The 25218-nt window shown below is 31.5% G+C and overlaps 4 protein-coding genes across 6 annotated transcripts; 3 read left to right on the forward strand and 1 right to left on the reverse strand.

The window, feature by feature from the left end:
• The first annotated feature begins 8286 nt into the window (after positions 1–8286).
• Positions 8287–13296, forward strand: LOC108483433 (nucleolin 1-like). Its single transcript, XM_017786824.2, has 18 exons — positions 8287–8551; positions 8661–8706; positions 8954–9120; positions 9316–9444; positions 9606–9728; positions 9819–9929; positions 10027–10125; positions 10244–10333; positions 10417–10524; positions 10622–10735; positions 10830–10898; positions 11001–11092; positions 11173–11290; positions 11526–11614; positions 11745–11835; positions 11943–12034; positions 12332–12648; positions 13061–13296. The coding sequence occupies exons 1-18, from the start codon at positions 8519–8521 to the stop codon at positions 13090–13092; spliced, it is 1920 nt and encodes a 639-aa protein (XP_017642313.1). The 5' UTR covers positions 8287–8518; the 3' UTR covers positions 13093–13296.
• Positions 13297–14135: 839 nt separating this feature from the next.
• Positions 14136–17774, forward strand: LOC108482534 (uncharacterized). The gene is made up of 3 exons (XM_017785667.2): positions 14136–14770; positions 15718–15848; positions 16790–17774. Exons 1-3 carry the CDS (start codon positions 14558–14560, stop codon positions 17577–17579), a joined length of 1134 nt encoding a protein of 377 aa, XP_017641156.1. The 5' UTR covers positions 14136–14557; the 3' UTR covers positions 17580–17774.
• A 222-nt stretch (positions 17775–17996) lies between these two features.
• Positions 17997–21054, forward strand: LOC108482784 (thioredoxin-like protein YLS8). 2 transcript variants are annotated; one of them, XM_017785895.2, is made up of 2 exons: positions 17997–18555; positions 20567–21054. In XM_017785895.2, exons 1-2 carry the CDS (start codon positions 18436–18438, stop codon positions 20873–20875), a joined length of 429 nt encoding a protein of 142 aa, XP_017641384.1. In that variant the 5' UTR covers positions 17997–18435; the 3' UTR covers positions 20876–21054. The 2 variants fall into 2 exon arrangements, 1 of the variants encoding a protein (XP_017641384.1); XR_008279396.1 differs by lacking the exon at positions 20567–21054 and adding an exon at positions 19735–19822 and having other exon boundaries at positions 18424–18555.
• Positions 21055–21343: 289 nt separating this feature from the next.
• On the reverse strand, positions 21344–24511 carry LOC108482438 (chaperone protein dnaJ C76, chloroplastic). Of its 2 annotated transcripts, none has more exons than XM_053031909.1 (4): positions 24035–24494; positions 22901–23157; positions 22605–22788; positions 21344–22196 (listed from the first exon to the last, which is right to left on the reverse strand). In XM_053031909.1, exons 1-4 carry the CDS (start codon positions 24383–24385, stop codon positions 21576–21578), a joined length of 1413 nt encoding a protein of 470 aa, XP_052887869.1. In that variant the 5' UTR covers positions 24386–24494; the 3' UTR covers positions 21344–21575. The 2 variants fall into 2 exon arrangements, with proteins under 2 accessions (XP_052887869.1, XP_017641059.1); XM_017785570.2 differs by having other exon boundaries at positions 21345–22199; positions 24035–24511.
• Positions 24512–25218: the final 707 nt, after the last annotated feature.

The raw sequence follows: 25218 nt of genomic DNA on the forward strand, positions 1-25218 counted from the left end.
ATATAAGTACCCCACTTGCTTCTCATTTGAAACTTAGTGCTCAATTATCTCCAAAACCAAGAAGAAAGAGAATATATGGCAAAAGTCCCATATGCTAATGCAGTTGGGAGTTTGATGTATCGATGGTGTGTACGCTGCCCGACATTTCACAAGTCGTTGGAGTTGTGAGCGGTATATGCATGATCCTGAAAAGGACATTGGCAAGTCAGTGAATGGATTCTACGATATCTTGAAAAACCGTAGATGTTGGTTTAATTTTGAACAGGATGAAGCACTTGGTCGGTTTGTAGTCGGATATGTTGATTCCGACTTTCTTTGGTGATTTAGATAAACGTCGCTCAACTACGGGTATCTGCTTACTCTTGCGAAAGCCCCAGTGAGTTGGAAGTCTACCTTATACTGATGAGTCGTGTCTACTACTGTGCGGAATATATGGCGCTTCTGTAAGTCATTAAGGAGGCTATTTGGCTTAATGGATTGTTGAAAGACTTGGGAGTTGTTCAAAGTCACATAAGTTTATATTGTGACAGTCGAGCACTATTCATTTAGCAAAAATCAAGTCTATCATTCAAGAACCAAGCATATCGACGTAAGATATCACTTTGTACGGAAGTCTTTGAAAAGGAAAATTCTACTTGAAGATTCCGGCGGCAGATAATCCCGCAGATATGATGACCAAAGTGGTAACAACAATCAAGTTTAATCATTGTTTGAACTTGATTAACATCCTGAGAATTTGAGCACCTTCAGGTGTATGGCGCTCGAGAGCGCATTTGGAGGCACTACAAAAGATAACTTTATCGAATTTGGGGAGTTGAAGGAAGTGTGTGAAGATGCGATTATCCTAATCAAATCTTCAAGGTGGAGATTGTTGAAAAGTCAACAAAGGTAGGAAGCAAAGGTAGGAAGCAACTTGTTAAAAAGGTGAAGCAAGTTGCACCGAATGTTGAAAAGTTGAATGGGATAATTGCAATTTTGGTCCCTAATTTTTAGGCCATTTGCAAGTTAGTCCCCGAACTTCAACTATAAATAGGCCTTTTCATTTTCATTTCAACCATCCCAACCAATCTTTCTCTCTAGTTTTCTCTTCTCCCATTTGAGAATTCTTAAGGAATTCTATTTGTTTGTAATATTTTGGAGATAGTAAAGTTATCATCCGGTGTTAGTGCTCGAGGACGTAGGTATAATTTACCAACCTCGTTAAAACTCTTGTGTTCTTTTTGTCCTATTTTTCTTTCAATATTTGAGGGTATAATAGTAGTATTTAATTGTGCTATTAAATTACGTTAGAAGGAATATTCTGACTAAGGAAAGACTTGGTATTTAAGAGATCCTTGTGATCCACCTCTCTTCCCTCGGAATTGAACTTTGTGTGATTTTTTAGTACAATAATTTACACGTTTCCGACCCTATTGAAACAACAGTCACATATCACATACCGAGGCCATAACCCAGCCATGGTCTTACACGGATCACATATCACACTGATGCCATATCCCATATATGGTCTTATACAGTAGCACATATCACACCGATGCCATATCCCGGATATGGTCTTATACGGAAGCACATATCACATTTCTCCGAAGCCATAGCTCAGCTATAGTCTTATACGGAAATCACATTTCACATGCTGCCATGGTCCAACCATGGTCTTTTCCGTCAATTCGTCTTAGCCACTGAATGAAAGTACTCAAGTCCGTTGTTCCATTTAATTTATACTTTTATTCAAATATCATTTTACAATTATCACAATTTAATGACATTTTATATGCAATAATATACTATATCATTCATGAAATTTTCATTTCAAAACATTAAATTACACATTGCATTATTAAAAATCATATGAACTTACCTCGATATAAAATATTAGCAATCGAGCCTATTCCTCGTAAACTTTATTTATTTTTCCTCGATCACGACTTGAATCTCGTTTCTCTTGATCTATAATATAAATTATTTCTACTCATTAGCATTTATTTGATTTCTATTTCACTTCACAATTTATTCTGTTCAAATTTCAAAATTACACTTTTACCCTAAAATTTACAGTTTTTACAATTTAGTCCCTGCTCAATTCACCCATCAATTGAACTATTTTTTTTCTCAATTAACACTTTATTTTATCATTATAAATTATTTCAAAACCCTTGATATTCTCAATTTCAACACCAACATCTAATTTACAACTTTTTTAACAATTAGGTCCTAAATACCATTTTCTATCAAAATGACTTAATAAAACAACCTTAATATGAAATTAGAACTTCAATTTCATAATAATTCATCATATACTGCCCTTACTCAGCCAGGGTAACTTCCAATTTCACCCACCAAATAAAAAACTAATGAATTAGATGATTGGACCTAATTGTAAAAGTCACAAAACATAAAATTACTAAGAAATAGTAAAAATTGAACTTACATGGTGCAAAAATATGAAAAACCAGCATAGGAGACCTGCTACGGCGTTTTTGGCTGAGAAAGATGAAGAAATGTCTAGATTTTCAATTACATCATTTTTTTAACTATTAACTTTTATGCTAATTCCAATTTTGTCCCTTGTTCACATTGTTTTCTTGCTTATTTCATACCCAAACCGTCCAGCCATTAACCTTTGGGTCTAATTGCTCTTTAAATCCATCTTTTTAAATACTTAAGCTATTTAATCACATCTCACAATTTTGCACTTAGTTCAATTTAGTCCTTTTCACCTAATTAACTACCGAAATCTTAAAAATTCTTGACGAAACTTTAATACTAACTTATTTACACTCCATAAATATTTCTAAAAATATTTATGGCTCGGTTTATGAATTTGAGGTCTCGATACCTCATTTTTATTCCGTTTTATCTACAACTTCCTATACTACATAATTTCATTTAATATCCAAATGACCAAAATGCCCTTACTACTAAACTTTCCAAAAATTCCATCCATGTCCAAATTTTTTTTTCCATAGACTTATAAATTGGTCAAATTGCTATTTAAGACCTCCTCATTAATATTCTAAAGCAATTTCATACTAAAAACTTCTAGAATGCAAGTTTTGCAAATTATTCGATTTAGTCCCTAATCTCAACTTAAGCACTTTATGCATAGAATTTCATCACGAAATTTTCACACAATCATTCAATCATATCATAAACCTCAAAATAATTATAAAATAATTATTTCTATCTCGGATTTGTAGTCACGAAATCACTATTCCGATTAGGCCCTAATTCAGGATATTACATGGATGTACGTATTTATCAATAAATTCCATGTACAGATATCATCATCTCTTATTTCCATATACATTTACTTTCCACATTCATGAATTCAAATAGCATATACAAGACATACCAATGTATTTCAGGTACGTTTTCATGATTTCGAACTCAGATTATTTCATACTAGAAGTTTTCTCATTAATTCATTTGGAATACCAATTCATACGGATAATACACTCAAGGCATAGAAATATATAATCACAAATGAACTCATTCATCAATCGGGTTTTATGCTCATGTCTCATCAACTCGTATTTCCTTATGTCACATAATTCCATGTAATACTTACCAAACTTTTTCAAATTAGTGAATATCTTACGAATTGGTCTGCACCCCAGATGCACCGAATTTCACCGACAATCATCGATGCCATAGCATAGCTATGGTCTTTTCACTAGAATGCCATAGCTCAGCTATGGTCTTACGTTTATACACATATCACAATCGATGTCTTATCCCGATATGGTCTTACACGAAATCACTTGTCACTTGTAGCCAAGCTATCATTATTCATCGATCGCTAGTTTGAGCTACCATTTTCACTAATCAAGTAGTCGATGATCGGTAGCCGGCTACCACTTTTCATTGATCGTAGCCGGCTACCACTTTTTACTTGCCATTTGTCTTGATCGATAAGTGTAGTGAAGCTATCACTTATCACTTTCATTTGTCTTGATTAGATAAGTGTAGCCAAGCTATCACTTATCACTTTCACTTATCCTTGATCAAATAAGTGTAGTCGAGCTATCACTTATCACTTTCATTTGTCTTGATCGATAAGTGTAGCCAAGCTATCACTTATCACTTTCATTTGTCATTGATCGATAAGTGTAGCCAAGCTATCACTTATCACTTTCACTTGTCATTGATCAGATAAGTGTAGCCGAAGCTATCACTTATCACTTGTTGCCATGGTCCAACCATGGTCTTTTCCTTCAATTTATCTTGTCACTGAATTGTAATGCTCAATTTGATCATTTATTCAATTTTCATGTTTTTACATTATTCGCGATTTTATCATCAATACATATAAAATAACATATCATGAAATTCATAAAATTAACAAATGGTCACTAAAATTTAGTTATACAAACTCACAAGTACGATTTTTGTATTATAACGATATTCATAATTTCATAATAAATATTCCAAATAAAACATTATATCATTTCTAATTCAACATTTATCGATTATAATCGGGCATGTGATCAAGTCATTCATATATATATATATTTACTTTTCCTCCTCCTCCTCTCCATCCACACCCTTAGTATAAATAACACACTTGTAAGTAACATCATCCATAATTTTCACTATTTACTTATGTGAATATTCAAGCTGTCCATCCGTGTCATAGCCACTAAATCATTTTTATCTTGAGCTACAGAACTCGAAATTAAGATCCATAAATTTTCCCAGAAACTAGACTCATATGTTTTCTTTCCATAAAAATTTCATAATTTTTGGTTGGGCCAATTAATACAGTTTATTCATTGAAGTCTCCCCTGTTCTGCTGTCTGACAGTTCCGACCCTTCTTCACTAAAAATTAATTATCTTCTCGTACAGAATTCGAATGATGTCCTCGTTTGTTTCTCTTGAAAATAGACTCATTCAGGATTCTAAACATATAAATTTAAGCCCCTAATTGTTTTTATCCAATTTTTTATGATTTTTCAAATTCAAAACAGAGGAACCCAAAATCATTCTGACATTGTCTTACAAAATTTATCATATCTCATGATTTACAATTCCATTGCTTACATAATTTCTTCTATAAGAAACTAGACTCAATAAGCTTTAATTTCATATTTTATTCATCTTCTAATTCCATTTCTAAAATTTTTGGTGATTTTTAAAAGTTAGACTACTGCTACTGTCCAAAACAGTTTTAGTGCAAAGTGTTGATTTCCATTTTTCTCCAAATTTCACAATTCATACAATTCAGTCCTTACTCAATTAACCCCTCAATTAAGATAATTTTCTCAATTAATACTTTTCCTAGACATTAGAAGTTATTTCATAACTATTGAAATTCAGAATTTCCACATGAAACTTTAACTTCAAACTCTTTTACAATTAGGTCCTAAACATTCACTTTCTATTCAATTCTTTCAATAAAATCAGCATATAAATAATTTAAAGCTCTAATTCCATGCCAAATCATCATATAGTTCCAGCACATATTCATAGCAACTTTCAATTTCTTTCATAGAATTAAAAACTAATGAATTTAACAAGTGGACCTAGTTGTAAAAGTCACAAAAACACAAAAATTTCAAGAAATAATCAAGAATTGAACTTAATTGAAGTAAAAATATGAAAAACCAGCTTGAAGGAACTCTTCCATGGTGTTTTTGCTGATGAGAATGCAGAAAAATAAAGAGAAATCTAGATAATTCCACTTTAGTCCTAGCTTTATTAAGTAAATTTTGCAATTTTCCAATTTTGCCCTTAATTCTCCTTATTTTCTTGCTGATTTCATGCCTTGCCGTCCACCCCAAAGAGACCTTGGGTCTATTTACTTTTAAACCCTCTTTCCTTTATCATTTAAGCTATTTAATCATTTCTCACAATTTTACATTTGATACAATTTAGTCCTTTTTGTTCAATTAACTATCAGAACTTTAAAATTTCTTGACGAAACTTTAATACTAACTTATTAACGCTCCATAAATATTTATAAAAATATTTATGGCTCGATTAAAATTCGAGGTCTTAATACCTCGTTTTCGATTCTAATTATTTTAATATTTATTTTTAGTACGCTATTCACTATTAAATTTTTTTCCTAACTTTACATTTAACTTATACTCACTAAATTAATAATATTTCCTACTCATTTGTCGGATTTAGTGATCTCAAATCACTGTTCTGACACCACTAAAAATTAGGCTGTTACAACAGCCATCAGAAAGTTTGAGGATCAAAATGATAGAATTTGTAAATGTGAATGATTGATTTTATTGAATTGTTTAGAATTAAGATCGAATTGATAGAATATATAAGTATTAAGGACTAAATATGTTATTATACCTATTAGAAATAAAGGCTATTCATTATTAATTTAACAGCAGATGACCAGAACAAAGACAAATTCAAATGTCAAGGCCTAAATAAAAAAAATTTAAAGTTAGATGACCAAAACAAAAATATAAGCATAATTGGGTCACCATTTACATAATTTACGCTTAATATTTATATATTACGGAAATTTATTATTACTTCAAAATTTATGAAAATTTTAATTAGTTTCCTAAAATTTTACAAATCTAGTTAAGTCTCTTAATTTTTTTTGATAATTTTAACTCTTCTTTTAAAATAAATCTTAATTATTATAAATTCTCATCAAACCCTTTAAAAATTTTAAAATATTAATTAAATCTTTAAAATTTTAAATTAAACATTCTAAAATTTAATGTCGATTATGCAGAATGATTGGTTAATTCCTTTGGCTAGGCAGATATGCAGGATGTCCATTTTGTCTGTCCAACAACATTATGGTCTTTCATTGCAGGATTGGTGGAGTGTGAAAGCCACATTCCGTGCCATTTGATATGCTCATTAAGTTGTATTTGGAAGGATAGTGAGATTGACTTCAACATGGTAAAAATAATATAGTGGATGTGATTAATTAATATAGGAGTGCGATTGAATATTATATTAGTAATATTAAAATTAATATCGAGATATGTATTTAAATTTAATGATAACTATATTGATGAAGGAGATTAAAATTAACTATCAATGAAATTAAGGTATGTTGTACTAGTTTTATTACTGTGTGATGCATTTAGTTTATGGTATTAAATAATTAAAGTATATTAAATTATTTAACAGTAAGTTTAAAAATGTAAAAGGAGCATTAATTGAATGCTTTTTAAGTTAAACTAAAAATAATAATTTTTATGTAATTTCTTCAAACAATGAATATTAACTCTATTTCAATTTAGCTTTATGTGATTATTTATAACAAAATTATAATTAAATTGTTTTATTTATTAATAAATTAACTAATTTAATATAGTCCTTATAATAGAGACTTCATACATATTTTCACTTATAATATTGCATTTTCATTTAATTGCCTGAATATATTCAAAAAGAATACCCACCGTTAGTAACTATGGAGACTGTAAGAAGTTTTCATGCGTTGTGTTGAACCTAGGCTTGATTCCAAAATTTTTCTAAGCCTGAGTTTGAGCTGTCCAATGATCCATTACGCTGTATATTTAAATTTAATTAAAAAACACATAAATAAATTTGATCTTGGGTTGAGTTGGGAGTCTGTCCAAAAAGTGAGAGGGTTTGAGCAAAAATATAGGCTCGAAAAATAAGTTTGGACAAAAAAAAATTCCGTTTAGAAAATGAGTTAGGTCTCAAGTAAGCTTTTTTTAGCCCGAGCTTAGCTCTGCTTGACTTTGTAAAGAAAAAACTGTTGTTGTTTTGCTATTGTTTTTCCATTATTTTGCAGCTATTTCACTATTATACTGCTACTATTTTGTTCTTACTATTTAGATATTGTATAACTCTTATTTTATAGTTAATTTTGCTACTATTTTAGAGACTTTTGCTCGTTAAGTTACACTTATCTTAGTGTTATTTAAGTACGATTTTTTTAATTTAGTTTAAATTTGTTGGAAAATATTTATTTTAATATTTTTAATTTATTTGATGTATTATAATTTTTAAATTTATTTTTATATAAAAAATAATATGGGTGAGCTGGGCTTGAGCAAAATTTTAAACTTATATTTTTAAACTGGGCCAAGCCCGGGCCCATGATTACCTCTCTATACAAACATCAATATAAAATTATTAATATATTATTTATTAAACATCATAATAAAACGGGCCGGACTGACCGAAAATTAAAAATATTAAACAGAAGCCTATCCCAAAATAAATCAGGCCACCCGGGTCAGGCAGGGCGGCCCGGTTGAGCACTGTCATTTGCACGTGCAATTCAACCGCTTCAATTTGATGCGGACATGCAAAAACCCTAACACCTACTTTGGCAATGTTTAATACACATTGACACCCACCACTATATAATCCTCACTTTCTATCGACTCTTCCCCTCACAAAACCCTAAACCTCCAAACTCCAAAAATATCCTCTTTGAAGTAGGGTTTTTGTAACTTCTTTTGCTGATATTCAGCCGCTGTTTCTTATATCTCTCTTTTAATCCCATAAAAATCATAAGTCAGTTTTGAAAATCTCCTTAAGTCTTCTTAAACTATGGGAAAATCAAGCAAGAAATCAAACCCCAAAGTACTATTTTTTCTCTTCTTTTATTTTATTAAAAGATTCTCCAGTTGGTTTAATGTGTTTTTCTTTTAAGTAGTTTTTAATGGCTTAAATTTGTGTACTTTTTTCATAGGTTGAAGCAGCTCCTGCTGTAGCTGCTCCTAAATCTGGAAAGAAAGGTATTTATTTTTATATAATTATTGTTGTTGGGTTTTGAGTTTTAAATATGTTTTTGTTGTTGGGTTTTGAGTTTTAAATATGTGTTTGTTGTATAATCCGTAATGTGTGATAAAGTTTCAAGATTTTTAGAATGATTTTCATTGTATGAGAACTGGTTGTTTTATGTTTTTTATTGTTCTTTGTGTTTGGGAAACTATTCATTTGTTGGTTTGTTTTTGTTTTTCATGTATTTATTTGATTGTATAGGTAAGAGAGATGCTGAAGAAACTCCCGAAAAACAAGTGGCTGCAAAGAAGCAGAAGAAAAACGATGGAGTGGCACAGGCTATTGTGAAGAAAGAGGTTGAAGCTAAGACTCAGAAGAAGGAGGAGGAAACTAGTAGTTCTTCCGATGACTCTTCAGAATCCGAAGATGTATGCGAAAACCAACTATGATTATGTATTTGTTCATGATATTGATTTATGCTGATAGTTCACTTTTCATGAGCTTTTAGCTCCCATTTCTCTTTTAAGTACCTATGCTATGCATTCATAGAATAGTAAAATGAAGCATATAAAGGTACATTTGTATCTGTTTTTGCTATTTTATTGTTGTTTTGTTTTGTTCAGGAACCTGCACCAGTGAAGAAACAGGCTGCTGTCGTGAAGAATGGATCTGTACCTGCAAAGAAAGCAAAACAAGCTAGCAGTTCTGATTCTTCTGACTCGAGTAGTGAGGAAGATTCATCCTCCGATGAAGTGAGTATTATGCTCCTATGTAATTTGGACTAAGGGTGTGAGTCCATGTGTCGGATGCTGTACTTAAAAGGGGAAAATAGAGACCGCGTAACACTAATATTTGTATGGTTGTAGGATGTTCCTTTTTTTGATTGTTGACATTCAATTTTTTGGTTTTACAGGAAGCTCCTGCCAAGAATACAAAGCCTGTAGTTGCTAAAAAGGCTGCTGTTCCAGCGGCTAAGACAGTGAAAGCCGATAGCAGTTCGGATTCTTCTTCTGACGATGATTCTGATGAGGATGATGTTAGTATTGAGACAAATAGTATAGGTAGCATGTAAGAATTACTATAGAATATCTTGAATTTATCTTTATTGTTGGGTTTTGATTTATAGGAACCTGCTGCAAAAAAAGAAGTAGCAGCTGCTAAAAATGGTGCAGCACCTGTTAAGAAAGCAGAGTCTTCAGATTCTTCAGATGCAGATAGCAGCTCGGATGAAGATGATGTAAGTGCTGGATTGTTGAATGATGGTTGCTTTTCAATTTGATTGGGAGTATGTTTTAAAAACTTTAGCTTATAAATGTAATGTTTTTTATATGCAGGAAAAATCAAAGCCTGCTCCTAAGAAAGCACCAACTGCTGTTAATAAAAAGGAGTCTAGTGATAGTTCAGAAAGTGACAGCTCTTCGGATGAAGATGTTGTGAGTGTTGGGATGCCTATAATAGACTAGGGGTCCTTATAAGACCCATATTTTCTGCTGGTATTTAGTTATTATCAATCTTTATAATTCCACTAACTGAATATATATACGTGTGTAGAAACCTCCTCCAAAGAACGTACCTTCAGCGACTGCAAAGGCTAAAACTGAATCTAGCGACAGCAGCTCTGAGGAGGATTCTGATGTAGAGGTGTGATATCTCATTCATAAGGTTCTCGGTTCAATTTATTTATTTATTTCATATATGATATTGATGCCGTTGCACTAATCTAGGATGTAAAGAAAGCACCTGCTGTGAAGAAAGCTTCTGCTCCTCCCCCCAAGAAGGTTGAGGATTCCAGCAGTGACTCCTCTGATGACAGTGAGTCTGAGGATGAAGAGGTGTGCTTTATTGTTCGAAGAATGGGGTGTATCTGGTTACTCTTAACTTTCTATTTAACTTGTACTAATTTGGCAATCTGTTCATTTCACACTGTAGGCTCTTAAGAAGGAGGCTAAAGTTGCTAAAAAAGCAAGCAGTAGTGAAGAGGAAGAATCTGAGGAATCAGATGATGACGAGGAAAGTGACGAAGAAGAAGCTCCAAAGAAAAAAGTACAATTTTTTTAGGAACCTATGTTCTGTATGATACTTTTTGTAGGTTGTAATGATTGTCTAATGCATTATTGCACTTTTATATTGGAATCAGGACACAGATGTGGAAATGGTCGATGCTACAACACCTGCCAAGCAGGACTTGAAGTCTGCAAAGAAAGCTGTAAGTACTAGTTTCCTGTTAAGTTTCCTTTAAATGTCCACCTCAGCTTGTTATTGATCATTTTGTCAAGTTGGTCAGAATCTGATCATTGTTTTTCTGCAGCCCCAAACACCTGTAACTCCTCAAACCCAATCCACAGGATCGAAGACACTGTTTGTTGGAAACTTATCCTTTCAAATTGAAGAAGCTGATGTGTATGTTTAGGTTCTCTGGTCCCTCTAAAGTTATCTTTTTTGGAATATAAATTTCATCTTTTCTATGTTATACACTGCAGAAGGAATTTCTTTAAAGATGCTGGTGAAGTCGTCGAAGTTCGTTTTTCCTCTGATGCTGAGGGGAACTTTAAGGGCTATGGACATGTTGAATTTGCCACTGCAGAGGCTGCACAGAAAGTAGGTTTCTTGTATTTATAACATAGATATCTGATGCATAAGCTAACTTTTTGTTTGTGTATTCTGCAAGTAATCGGTTAATGTTTTTGTGTCGAGTTCTTGCATATGTAATAGCATATTTTGCAAGTATATGACTTGCATGCTTGTGAATGCCATAATTTCATAAAAATCGATCCTATATGCATGGGATATATAGCCGTTGTAAAGTTATTAACTAACATCATACCCTTTTCAGGCCCTGGAGTTGAATGGGGAATATTTGATGAACCGTGCTGTTAGACTTGATTTGGCTCGTGAAAGGGGTGCATATACACCATACAGTGGGTAAGTTTTCCCTACTTCAATTCGTGAATTGGTGTCTGTGTATATATATATCTTGTAGACCCTTGATCTAGAAGTAGCTATTTAATTCAATTAATTTTTTCAACCGATTTCCTGCACCTTTCTTGTGCAGCAATGGGAACAATTCATTCCAGAAAGGTGGAAAAGGTCAATCTCGAACAATATTCGTCAAAGGACTTGATGCATCACTTGATGAGGATACGGTTAGCTGTTTTTGCTTTAAATATTAGTTTCCGTTGCTCTGTTCTTCCTCCATCTGTTTTTCTGAATTTGTTTGTATTTATTTCTGTTGTGCCTGAAACATTTGCAGATCAGGAATTCCTTGCAAGAACACTTTGGTTCTTGTGGAGAGATTTCTAGGGTGGCTATACCAACAGATCGGGATTCCGGTGCTGTGAAAGGGTTAGTATTATGAAAATATATGCTCTGCTGTTATTTCATCTGAGTATCCTCAAATGATGCCATATCCCTCTCTTGGGTTACGAGTATACAAGGATATGACCATCCAAGGATCCTCCTATACATTAAAATCTTGTACCGTATTCAAGAATGGTCATATCCTTCCCATAATGCCCGTCTTAAACACATACTATTTTCCACAGTCGCACCCGAGTAAATCTTGGAATGTTAATGTCTTTGAAGTATGCATTTTATTTCTAGTGGAACTCCATATCTGATCATATGCAAACCAATTTGCAGTTTTGCTTACTTGGATTTCAAAGATGAGGGTAGTTTGAACAAAGCTCTAGAACTTGATGGATCAAAACTTAATAATCAATCCTTGTCCGTGGATGAGGCAAAACCTAAAGGCGATTTTGGCAGTGGAAGAGGTGGTGGTAGGAGTGGTGGATGGAGTGGAGGAAGGGATGGCAGTGGCCGTGGAGGTCGCGGTGGTCGGGGAGGAAGGGATGGTGGTGGCCGCGGTGGTAGGCGTGGCGGTGGTGGTCGGTTTGGTGGTGGCAGAGGTGGACGTGGAACACCTTATAATAAGCCAAACCTTGCTGCTGCTGGCACAGGTATTATTATGTTACTCCAGCATGTTTTGCTTTTCTTAGTGTTTAAAAATCATGATCAGTCATTAGAATTCGATTGGTGGTCCGAACTGGTTGGACCATTTAGTTTGTTTAAAAAGTCCTTAAAAATAAAAAACCCGGTTTAACTGGTTCAACCTGTTTGTACCAGTTTTGGGTTTTAACTGGTTCAAAATAATTTTTTGGACTGGTACTTTGGTTGGTTCCTGGTCCAAACTGGTTCGGTTCAGACATTATTGGATTGGTTCAACTGGGGGAATCCTACATCTTGGTTTAAACGAGATTAATGAGCCGAACTTGGTTTAAACCGGGAAAATGAGAAAAAAGGGTTTAGACCAATTAAAAACCGGAATTTTCTATTATTGCTAAATCAAATTATAATTTACTTGAAATGCAGGAAGGAAGACTACTTTTAATGATGAGGATTAATGAAGTTGGAGGTTCCAATTAGCTATGTTTAATTGTTTTTGGTCATGTACCAAAAAGAAATGGTTTTGGTTTAGATTAAGCTTTGTTTTGTTATTATATCTTAATTAATTAGTATGTTGAATCTCACAGTTTTATTATTATATGCCTTGTACTAGAATTTTCCCAACAATTTTATATATTTTGCAAGTCTAGTAAATTTTCCCATTTGTCTAGTGTCTATCTGGTATACACTATTTTCGAACCATTTATATATTTTGCAATATTTATAATATTCAATTTTGTTTTATTGGCTTATTTATTGTTAACTATTATAATTATTTTTGTTAATATAAAACTCTCTTTGATCGGTATCATAGTAGATGATGTAAATACTTTTAATTTTCAAATTAAAATTTATTGTTTTTGTTAATATTAAATTTTTATTGAAATTATTTTTAAAGTCAAATATATTATTTTAAGTGTATTTTTTTGGATTTAGAATTTTAGTTATATTTCTTTATGATAGTTAATTTCTTTAGTTTATGTTTTCGTAATTTTATTATTTACAAATTTAAAAATTTAGTTATGTATATTTTATAATTAAATAGTTTTGAAATAGATGCTATTGGAGCTCATCTTTTCTAGAAGGCTTCCCGTTGGTTGTTTATAGCGTAATTTATGAGTTAAACAGAAAATTGGTAATTTTTTATAATTACTTCGTATGTTTCATTAAATTCGTTTATATTTTGATTTTAGTATAAATATTTGTCTAAATTTTAAATATATTTTTATAAAATTTGTTTAATTAAAATAATTATAATGTAGTTATAATTAAAATAATTATATAATTTATATTAACTGTAGGAACAATTTTGAAGAGATAAGCCTAAGGTCAATTCGCCCATATTTCTAATCGATCACCGAAATTTAATTCTATTTAGAGATTAACACTGAAATTTAATTCTTTTTAGAACTTTCATTGACAATTGGCGGAAGTTAAAATAGGAATTTTATATATTTTCATGGTCAAAACTCGCCTAATTTAATTGAGGAATTTTGAGTTTAATGCTGATAATCATACTTTTAAGAGAAAGAAAGAAAGAAGACAATATTTTATTAAGAGAAAGTCTCGTATACGATTAAAGGTTTCCATTTTTTTATTTTCTATTATCCTCATTTATTTTTTGTTAATTCAGTTTCCTAAATTGAATGCTTTTTCTATTTATTTTGTTTTCTTTCTCATTTTTATACAGATCTAAGATTTTTTTAATTAATTTAAGGGTCTAATTTTGAGTTTTCAATCAATTCGATAGAAATTTAAAAAAGAACAATTAGATTATCTGTTCTCAATGTGTTCTAGATTCTTTAAATTTCGATTCAATAACTAAAAAAATGGAGTATGGAAGATCGAATAAGGGGGAGTGATGAAATTAGGATAATGAAATAGGAATTTGTGTTTTTTTTGAAGGAAATTTGGAAATTGCAGATGGAAAGAGAAAGGTGTAATAGCATTGCAAATGGAGATTACAGTTACAGCGCAAATGGAATATACAGTAAAATTTGCAACGATTACAGTGTTTTAGAGAAAGAAAGGGATCAAAGTTCGCCGGATCTGTCGTTACGGGGTAATGGTTACATTGAACATCCCGTTTCCCGGTTCGATACTATGGCCGGCGTCGCCATCAAGTACGGCGTAGAGGTAACTGATTTTCATACTTTAGTTTAATGATTTAGGATTTTTTAAACTCTAATTGTTTATGGTAGTTCTTTTATTATTTTTATACATTATAACTTGTTTAGTGCAAATCAATCTTTATAGCAATTTAGTTCAAATATTGGTAAAATATAAAAGACAGTATTAATCTTTAGTGTTTAAAATTGACTAAAAATTGAGTAATTTAGTTCTTATTATGTTTTTAAAATGTTGAAATTTGAATTTTTTCTTTATAAATATTAAATTTATATATGAATTTTGATTAAAATGTATAACATAATATTGAATTTGGCGTAATTCTGCATATGATTATATGTGCATGGAATATATAAAGAAAAATGGTGATATATCAATAACAATATTAATAGTTTGTGAAAAATAAATTATATAAAAATTCATATATATATAATTATACAAAATTAAAATTTATTTATCATATTGCACATTTAAGGTAAAAGTACCATGAGCTTCTGTATAAGAAAAATGAGCAAATTAATTCCAAGACATTAGATAACCGAGCAAATTGATGGAATTTTTAATAGAACTAATTTGCTCTTTGAACTAGTGTATAATAATTAATAAAACTAATTGTTAACAATAAAATTGATAAAATTTTTAATAAAATTAATTTACTATTTAATCTAAATTAATTTACTAATTTTAAATAAAAAGATAAAATGCAACTAACTCTTCAATAATAGTTTTACCCCACTTTTAACCAAAATCAAACTAAGTCAATATATTATAATGTTGATGTTTACCTCCATTTAAAATTTCATTTCTTTGCTTCAAAATTAAATATAGAAGGATTAAATTTCTTAATTTTATAGTGGGATTAATTTGCCTTTTAACCTAAAATGATACCCTTTTTATAAATTATAGTTTGTCTAGGTATTGATAAATTGCTGCTGTTATGTGTGTGAAATAATCAGGTAGCTGATATAAAAAAGATGAACGGTCTGGTTACAGATTTTCAAATGTTTGCTCTTAAGTCAATTCAGATTCCTCTACCAGGGCGGCATCCACCGTCGCCTTGCTCGTCCAATGGTTGCGAAACAATAGTGTATTGCACCTTATTTCTCTTATAATTTCAATACTACTTGTTCTATGGACTGTTTAGCTTTGATAAAAGTATTTTGTATAAGGAGTTGAATTATATTTTACTTTTTCTATTTAAAAAATAGGTAAATTAATCTCTTTACAATAGATCAAAGTAAATTGATATTTTTGTTAAAAATTGAATCCATTTGTATTGTTAGAAACTGATGTAGCTAACGGAATAACCAGATAATAATATACGACATGTCATGTGTACCTTATGTTGACATATGAAGACCAAATTTTAACAACAGAAATAGGTGAAATTTTTAATAGACGGATTAGTTTACTCTTTAATCTATTGTACAGAGGCTAATTTACTAATTTTTTAGAGAGAATAAAATATAATTTAACTTCTAATATAAGGACCTCCACGATACTTTTACCGTTATTCATTTTGATGGTTGTTAGAATTAGTTGTAATTTTCATTTTTGCACCTTTGCATGTTAATCTTCATGATTTGTTGTGATGCTTTCCTATGATTTTGAATTGAATGGTTAATTTGTGGGTATGCATTTCTCAAACCCTTTGATGCACTTTTTGTTCTTTTCTTTATATATACACTAATGTAGTAAGAAGCTGAAATTAGATTATCCTATTGCAAATGTTTCCTTTTGGTTATGAAGAAACTTATGTTAGAAAGTTTTTATATTTAGAATCTGCCTTTTGAATTAGAAAGCATCGAAAAAATTCTATGTAAAATTGACCAATTCGGAAAATACATGCTTGGCCTATTCATTAGTTGCTGATTGTGAAAGCTTTATTCTCTGGTGCTAATATGTATTAATGAACCTCTTCATGAGAACTCCATACTCAATGTTTCAGTCTCGTTTTCTACGACTGAAGATTTTTCGAAGTTATGCATCCTGGACTCATCTCACTGTGTCTGATAACTCTTTTTGCAGACAAAACAATGCGAGCCGAATGCCGGCCCAACATTTGCCTCCCGATTTGCTCGATTCGTTCCTGTCGTTGAAAACGACTCATCGAAGGGTCTCTCCTGCAATGACTTCATTGCAAGGTTTCTATGCCCTTAAATCGACAGAAAGAAATACGATACCCGAAGGTTTCGAGATGGCGGTATACAGGAAAGGGGAAACTCATTTTCCGGACGATAGTCCGTTCTTGAAACCCTCCTCTGCTTCCTACCCATCTTTGAAGCTTCATCGGAATTGTAAAAACAAAGCTAATGCATTTTTTGATGAAAATGGTGAAGTCGGAACCAATGTCATGTCTGTTGTAGAAGCTGCTAAAGAAAGTGAAGATAAGTCGAATGAGAAACTGTTCAAAAGGCGGCCAAAATCGGAGGCCGACTGTACCCCTGAAAAGCTATTGGAAGATAACACCAGCACCGGAGGATTTTCCACGATAACATCGAAAGGCTTGGCACTAAGATCTAAAGCAGCAAGCCGTACTAATTTATTAATCGATGCCGAGGTAGGGTTCAATCCCGCTTCAATAGCTATCGGAGACGGGTTCGTGGTTGATAAATTTTCTGCAGTAAGGAAATCATATAGTACGTCGAATTTGCAAGATCAAGATGGTAGTACTAGTTTATCATCCCCCCTGACAGCGCCTAAAGGGAGCCGGAATCCGGATTTACAACCACTTTCAACCGCCGCCATTACAACATCGTTTTTTGACGGATTGTCGATGCCAATGTCCGCTCGTAAAAACAAAGCCGCTCTCGATTAGCTCCCTATCAACTTCACCATATTCCCCAGCTACATCTCAAATTCTTTTACTACAATTGAGCCTCCTAATTGCGGATAAGTATATATTAATGGTGAATGTACCTAAGAGATCCCTCTATTATAGAGACTTGATCAAATTAATCCTTCTATTATTAAATGAAGCAAATAATGTGAAATTGGAATAAAGTTACCATTTACTAGATAAAAATATCATTTAATTCCTAACAGAGTTAATATTTTCAAAGTGAAAAAAAATAGAGGGATTAATTTGATACAATCCCTATAATGCAATACATGTTAATTCGGTTACAATTTGAAGTATAAGGACTAAATTAATCTATTTAATAATAGACAAACTAATTTGATGCATTTTCTATAATATAGGAATTTTCCAATAATCTGGTACCAATCAATTGCTCACGGTGAGAACAACCAATGTCTTTATTTAAACAACAGAATATCATCTAAAAAAGCATCATCAATTAGCACTAAAACCAAGCTTTAACAAAATTTCATACTGCCATTGTGAAAATCGGAATAAATAGGGATCAAATATTATATTAACCCTTTATAAATTTAAAAAAGGTCAACGGACAAGACGAATCTTAGACTTAAGACAGGTGATCGACAAACTAATCACGTGGCATGAGTTTAGCGGGCGGGAGATCACAAACCAATCATACACGCAGTGTGTAGAAGGCTGAGGACCTTTCCAGAGCGTTCCTTCATCGCCATGCCCATAGCACCATTTTCTATATAAATAAAAAATATTCAGATTTCCATGGCTTTCAGAGGCCAAGCCAAAGGGAAGGGGGAATATTAAAGCAAAAAAGACTGATAAGAAAGGGAGAAAAACGATGTCGTACCTGTTGCCGCACTTGCATTCGGGGTGGGCCGTCGATCAGGCCATCCTCGCCGAAGAAGAACGCGTTGTCATCATCCGTTTCGGCCATGATTGGGACGAAACTTGCATGCAGGTACCTACGATACGCCATTACCTTATGAACTATGTATGAATCCATGATATAAATCTCTGTTAACAGAAATTGTTGTTTCTCCAGCTTTTTTTAAAAATTGATTTGATTCACGACAAATAATTCACAAATTACAAAATTTATTTAGAGTTGTATATATGTTTCAGAAAATGTTTTCGATTTCAATAAATTATGTTTTCGTCACATTGATATGAACTTCATTATTTTGAACATTCAAATACATGGAAAACTCCAAAAAATAAAATTACGATCAAACTCACTCACTCTTTGAAGTTTGAATCCTAGTAATATATATAAACTTATGCATATTGATCGATACCTTAAAACACTGAGCTTTGTTATACCTTTAACCTTAGTTATATGATAATTCTGTTTGGAGTCTGTCTGCAATGGCGATGAACGGATTTTTGGATTATTCTTATATAGAATTTTTGTTTGGGATAATATAATTTTTGCTCCTTGATTTTTTTTACCTGAATTTCTTTTATCCACTTTAGTTTATGAAGTTGAAATTTCGTCTAAAGAGATAAAATAAAGACAAAAACAAAGAATTAAAAGCAAAGAATGGGTTGGAAAAAAAAAAGGGAAGAACAAAGTATGTGCGGATTCAAAAAAACCTAGCGGATAGGACCTAAAGAAAAATATGTCGAAATAGTTCGACGGTTCAATAATCTTCTCACTTCCATTCGGAGTTCTTAGTTACTTCGGCAGGTTGAATCTCAGCGATGGAATAATATAATTAAGTCAAAATTTTAAAAAATTTATAATGTGGTATTGAGATATTCAATTTTTTAATAACCGAATTGGTGATTGAACAAGTCAAATCTATTCAATTGTCGCATTAACAATAATTAAATAAATGATTAAAAATTCATAAAGATTTAAAAATAGACATGTTTAATCTGTTTAACTATTGATTTTTGTTTTGATTTTTATTTTACCATGTTTAAGCATTTTTCGAGTTAGGCAGTAAATTTTTTGTTTGAATAGTTTTATCAATTAGTTTTTAATACTGATAAGATCATAAAATTTTGACAGAATTGAAGTTAAAAGACTAAAATGATTCTAATTACTAAATTTAAGTAGAAAAGTGAACAAAAAATATATATATTATCCCTTTTTGTTTTGCTAATATCTGGATGTGTATGTATGTATGTGAAGAGATAGGAAAGGCACTTCAAGAAAAGGAAAGTCCTGCTTTATAAAATGGGTTATGCATGGAGAATGTAATGGCTGCAGTCTGCAGGTGATATATGCATGACTTGCATTAATTATTTCTAGGTATCTTTTGAAAATTAGGATTTTAAAATTTAGATTTAAATTTAAAAATAGTGTAAATTAAGTAATAAATTATTTAAAATATAATATTCATTATAATTTTAAATGCCTATTTAACAAACAAATTCATGTTTTTATTTTTTTATATTATATTGAATCTTATCTAATTTACTCATAATTCATATATTCTATTCTTATCATTTATATAATAAATAAATTTGAAATTTGAAATTTGAAATTTATATTTCAAACAGAGTAATAAAATTGGTTGAATTAAGAAGTGATGTCTTGTTTGGGCCAAAATTATATACCTATTTGGGTATCGGTGTAGAAGTGTTTGTGAGACAAGTTAGGTTTGAGTTTAGATTAAATTTAAGCATGATATTAATACATTTTATATTTGTTAAGTTTGGTCTGACTTAAAATATGTGTATAAAATTTTGACTAAACTTATTCTAATTCAAGCTCATTTTAAGCTAGCTTATGTTGTTTTTAAATTTTAAAAAATATTTATATTATTTTTAATTTAATATTTAATAAATTTATATTCTTTATTTATTAAAAGTTTATATATAGTCAACTTAATATCTATTTAACATTTATTTAAATATAAAAACATAAAAAGAAACCATTAATAAAGAATTGGTTTGGTTTTTTTAACATTGGTTTTGTTACGTTAAGAGTTATGATGGTGAAGTTAATTTACATTTTTCAGATGGATGAAGTCCTTGCTTCAGTTGCCGAAAAAGTAAAGAACTTTGCCATAATTTACGTCGTTGACATAACCGAAGTGCCCGATTTCAACACCATGTACGAGCTTTACGATCCGTCGACGGTCATGTTCTTCTTTCGAAACAAGCACATCATGATTGATCTCGGCACCGGAAACAACAACAAAATCAATTGGGCACTCAAGGACAAGCAAGAGTTCATCGACATCGTCGAAACCGTATACCGCGGGGCAAGAAAGGGTCGCGGTCTCGTAATTGCTCCGAAAGATTACTCGACTAAGTACCGGTACTGATTATATCTCAATTTTGAAACACTTTAAATGTGAATAATGCTACATTGCTATGCTTGTATGAATGTGAAATTGCGTAGCTTTTACGAGTATTTTAAGAAAGATGAAGAGTTAAAATAATTAGTTGATCGGTATAGACATTTAAAAGATTAAATTTTACTATTAGTCCCTATATTTGTAAATGTTATGCATTTAATTTTATATTTTTATTTAATCATTTTTAGTCGTTATACGTATTAAATTTTAAAATTTCAATCATCGCTAAATGATAATTATTAAATTCATTTAATTAAGTTTTATTATTTTAAAATAAAATGTGACAAATATATAATCATATATGTAATATCATATCGATTTTTTTTCACTTATTACTCACTACTAATTCAGTTAATAGGTTAATAATTATTATTTACATTAAGATTAAAATTTTAAAATTTAAATAGTACATAAGCTTAGAATGATTCGAGTGGATAAATGAATTAAAATCTATAATTGTACTTATTGTACAAGGCCAATAATTGAATTTAAACAAATAAATTTAAGGATTAAACTTTCAAAATTAAAAAGTATAGGATTAAAACTTTTTTATCAAATAGAAGTATAGAGATTAAATTTGTAACTTTCACAAAATACAGGAACTGATAGCAGAAATTAATCAATTTATATTTGTGTGAAAATATTCTGTTTTTCCTATGTGAATCCCTCATCTATTTCTTATTGTTTCTATTAGCTCCACTATGGTTGACGCAATCAAGTACCATGTAATCCCTGCTAAAATAACTTGTGACCATGAGCTATTAACCATTGTTAGTGCCAACGAGCCACCAGCGTGTTCGGTTATTTCACCGGCCACTCTGTCCCCGACTTGTAGTCGAACTATAACAGCAGCCACCATTGCAGCCACCGTTGGGATTCCCCGTTCTATCGAGTTCCTTGTCCTTCTATCTTTTCCGTAATGTCGGTTGTCCGTTTCGTTCCTCGGGTTAGTTTTTGGAGGCTTTGGTGCAACTCTAGAGCTTGAGTTGTTTTCGACCGAAGCTGGAAGAGCATGTCTTGATGGGATCCAATACTCGTCATCGTACAAATAACTCGACGGGGCTCGAGATCTGGTCATTTTTGAACTCTCCCTTACTTGTTTTCTAGCAGCAGCGGCATCACGGATCTTGTTAATGTTTGGTTCGGATGATTTTCGGGAAATGTGTGTCAAGCTTAGATCAGACTTGGCCGATGGTGTACCGGCATTAGGTGATTGCCAATACCACCATCTTGAAATCGATTTTATCGCATGAATTGCCGACATCCTTGCTTCTCGACGACGGTCAGCCTCCTAAAATAAACATTGCTGAGTTAGTTGTAGCAGTCATTGATATCTATTATGTAAAAGTATCATAAAGACCTTTATATTAGTAGTCAGATTATATTTTATTTTTTACTAAAAAATAGACAATTTAATCCAAGTACTTCAGATCAAATAGCAAATAGACTATTTCTATTAAAAATTTTATTCAATTTCATTGTTAAAAATCGGTATGATTGACAGAATAATCAAACAGTTACATATGAACTACCATGCGTATCTTATTCTGACATACAGGGACTAAATTTTAAAAATAGAAAATAATAGAAAGACTAGTTTATTCTTAAATCTAACGTACAAAAATTAATTTATCTATTATTTAATAAAGGAGACAAAATGTAATTCGATTCTTAATATAAAGATTGATCTATATACCTTGGATTCTTTGTTAGAACCTTTGTCCATGGCATCAAAATATCTGGTTTGAAACTTCTTTACTTCGACAAATATGTTCGAGACACGAGCGCCCACCGTATTCCCGACACCAACTCGAACATTTCCTCGAGGTTGCTTCGACATTAAAAACTCCAATGCCGCAAGATCTGATCTCTCCACCATTCTGTCATGTTTAAAAAGTTCAAAGACAAGAGAGTATCTGAACATGATAGTGTCCGTGCTCGATACTAAACATATGGAACGCGGAAAAGCAAGATCGGGATCAAGATACTTACGAAATGCAATCAACAGGACAAGCTTCAATGGCTTCTAGGATTTTGTGTTCGGGATCAGCCCATTGACCGATGACTCGAGCTCTTCCGTACACGGATTCGATAGCGAACGTTTTTTCGGCAAACAAAGCACATTTTAAGCAACCAACACACTTGATTTCATCAACAAACACTGCTCGTTGTTCACTTTCAGAACCGAGCCACACTGAATATAATGGCTTCCCTGTATAGCCCCTAAGCTCTGCCATCTTTGCTTGTTCCTGCACTTTTTCATTGAATCCCAACCTTAGGATTTTACGAACTATGTTGCCGGTCCCCTTGTCTGATGTACATTGGTTCTCGCAATATATTCGAGTTCGATTTGAAAAAAATTTAAATTCAATTAAATAATTATCTTAATCGAGCCGAATTCGAGCACCATAATCTTTGATTCAAACTGCTTGTGAGCTTGATTGAGATTTTTATTTTAATATATTTTTATAGAGATGTTCATGACTTCGGCTATCTGTTTTGAAGTGAACTTGAGTTTGTATTTTTTAACTTGAGTCAGCTGATTTTATTATTCAAAAATAAAAAATAAAAAAATATTTTATATTTATATTTATATTTATATAATTTTATAATTAAATCTAAATAAATAATAATAATTTTTCTTTTCCTTTTGAACAGTAAAATAGCCAGGTCAGCTCACACGTAGAAGGTCTCAGCTAATGAATATTTCTACATTTTTAGATATGAAATTATATTTTTACCATTAATGTATAGAAATAAAGAGTTTAAATATGAAAAAGTTTGAGCTTAATCAAGCTCAAATTCAAATTGAGTAGTAAAAGTGATAAATGAGTTTAATCAAACTTAATTAAGTCTCAAACTAAATTTAAACTTAAAAATTGATTGATGTTTAATCGAGCTTGAGTAGAATTCGAATATGAAAAGTGATAAATGAACTTAACTAAGCTCAAGCTTAAAAATTGATGTTTGATAAAACTCAAGTCGAATATCAAACCTTAAATTTCGAGTTAAGCTTAATCTTAATTCCATTATATATAGAATTTAATCTTATATCTTTACTCACAACTTACAACCGAATCCAAGTAAATCAATTTGCAACATGTGAAGAAGAAATAAGCAACTAACCTTGTCATAAGCCAAACGAGAACCAGGATCAGACAAAACGGAATAAGCTTCATTGAGTATAATAGCCATATCATGACCCGTTGGTCCAGCAATATCAGGATGGCACCGCTTTTGCAAGGCACGGTAAGCCGTTTTGATCTGTGATTGATCCGACGAGCTTTCTATTCCCAAAAGATCGTAGAGATCGAAATTGAGTATCGAAGAAGGAGAATCGGCCGAAGCCTTACATGTTAAAGATCGACGACGATGATGATGATGATAAGGCAAATTCTTAGAATTTGGTTTCGAAGTTAAGGTATTGTTTATGATTGAAGTTGAAGGTGGGTACAAAGGTAAACATATTGCAGGCATTTTACTTGTTGGGGGATTTGGGTGTTCGTTTTTGATTGAAATGAAAGGGGATAAAGAGAGGGAGATTATGTTTGTATGGATGAAAGAAGGAAGATATTTGTGAATTTTAAGATATTTTTCTGTGGGTTCTTAAATGTCAATGTTGGAAATTGCGTGAGTATCTCCAATATCATCGGGGAGTGGGGACTTTGGAGGAGTCCTGAAAGTGCCAAATTAACCCTCCTTGACCCACTAAACATCGGTTAAATTTACTATTATAGTTATTTGAGTTGGATTAAATTGATTGATTAGGTAAGGAATCAATCAAAGTATTAGTAAAAAAACCATTAAATTAAAAACGATATGGACCGTGTTAAACTAAAGTAAAAATGATTAAATTAAATTTTTTATAATTTTTAATAATTTATTTAATAAAACCAAACAAACCGATGACTTAACTAATATAACTAACGGTCCAATTCTGAAAACCTTAATTATTGTAATTAATCTAATAAATTCGATGAAATTTAGCATTCTCTAATTTAAAGATTTGAAAAATTACGAGTAGATTAGAATTTTATAAAATAAAAATTAATCAACCTTAACTTTCTTTATAAAGGTATTCATGAGTCGAGCCAAATTTAAACCTAAACTATGTTTATCTAAGTTCGAACCAGCCTAAAATTTTATCTAAACTCGTTCATATTTATAAATGACTAACTTAAACCTGTTTTAAACCCATTAATATTATTTATTATTTCAAATATTTACATAATATTGTTTTATTACATATTTAATTTTATATCATATAAAACATAATATAAAAATATATTACAAAAGTATAAAATGGAACA

This window comes from Gossypium arboreum, chromosome 1 (assembly GCF_025698485.1).
Source record: "Gossypium arboreum isolate Shixiya-1 chromosome 1, ASM2569848v2, whole genome shotgun sequence".
Lineage (NCBI taxonomy): Eukaryota > Viridiplantae > Streptophyta > Magnoliopsida > Malvales > Malvaceae > Gossypium > Gossypium arboreum.

Coding starts and splice junctions, on each gene's coding strand:
- LOC108482438 (XM_017785570.2), bottom strand. CDS start 24,385: ATGCCTGCAATATGTTTACCTTTGTACCCACCTTCAACTTCAATCATA. Junction 22,789..22,900: donor TGTCCTGTTGATTGCATTTC/GTAAGTATCTTG, acceptor TAAACATGACAG/AATGGTGGAGAGATCAGATC. Junction 22,200..22,604: donor GTTCTAACAAAGAATCCAAG/GTATATAGATCA, acceptor TGTTTATTTTAG/GAGGCTGACCGTCGTCGAGA.
- LOC108482534 (XM_017785667.2), top strand. CDS start 14,558: ATGGAAAGAGAAAGGTGTAATAGCATTGCAAATGGAGATTACAGTTAC. Junction 14,771..15,717: donor CCATCAAGTACGGCGTAGAG/GTAACTGATTTT, acceptor TGAAATAATCAG/GTAGCTGATATAAAAAAGAT. Junction 15,849..16,789: donor AATGGTTGCGAAACAATAGT/GTATTGCACCTT, acceptor CTCTTTTTGCAG/ACAAAACAATGCGAGCCGAA.
- LOC108482784 (XM_017785895.2), top strand. CDS start 18,436: ATGTCGTACCTGTTGCCGCACTTGCATTCGGGGTGGGCCGTCGATCAG. Junction 18,556..20,566: donor GGGACGAAACTTGCATGCAG/GTACCTACGATA, acceptor TACATTTTTCAG/ATGGATGAAGTCCTTGCTTC.
- LOC108483433 (XM_017786824.2), top strand. CDS start 8,519: ATGGGAAAATCAAGCAAGAAATCAAACCCCAAA. Junction 10,525..10,621: donor GTGAGTCTGAGGATGAAGAG/GTGTGCTTTATT, acceptor TTCACACTGTAG/GCTCTTAAGAAGGAGGCTAA. Junction 12,035..12,331: donor GATTCCGGTGCTGTGAAAGG/GTTAGTATTATG, acceptor ACCAATTTGCAG/TTTTGCTTACTTGGATTTCA.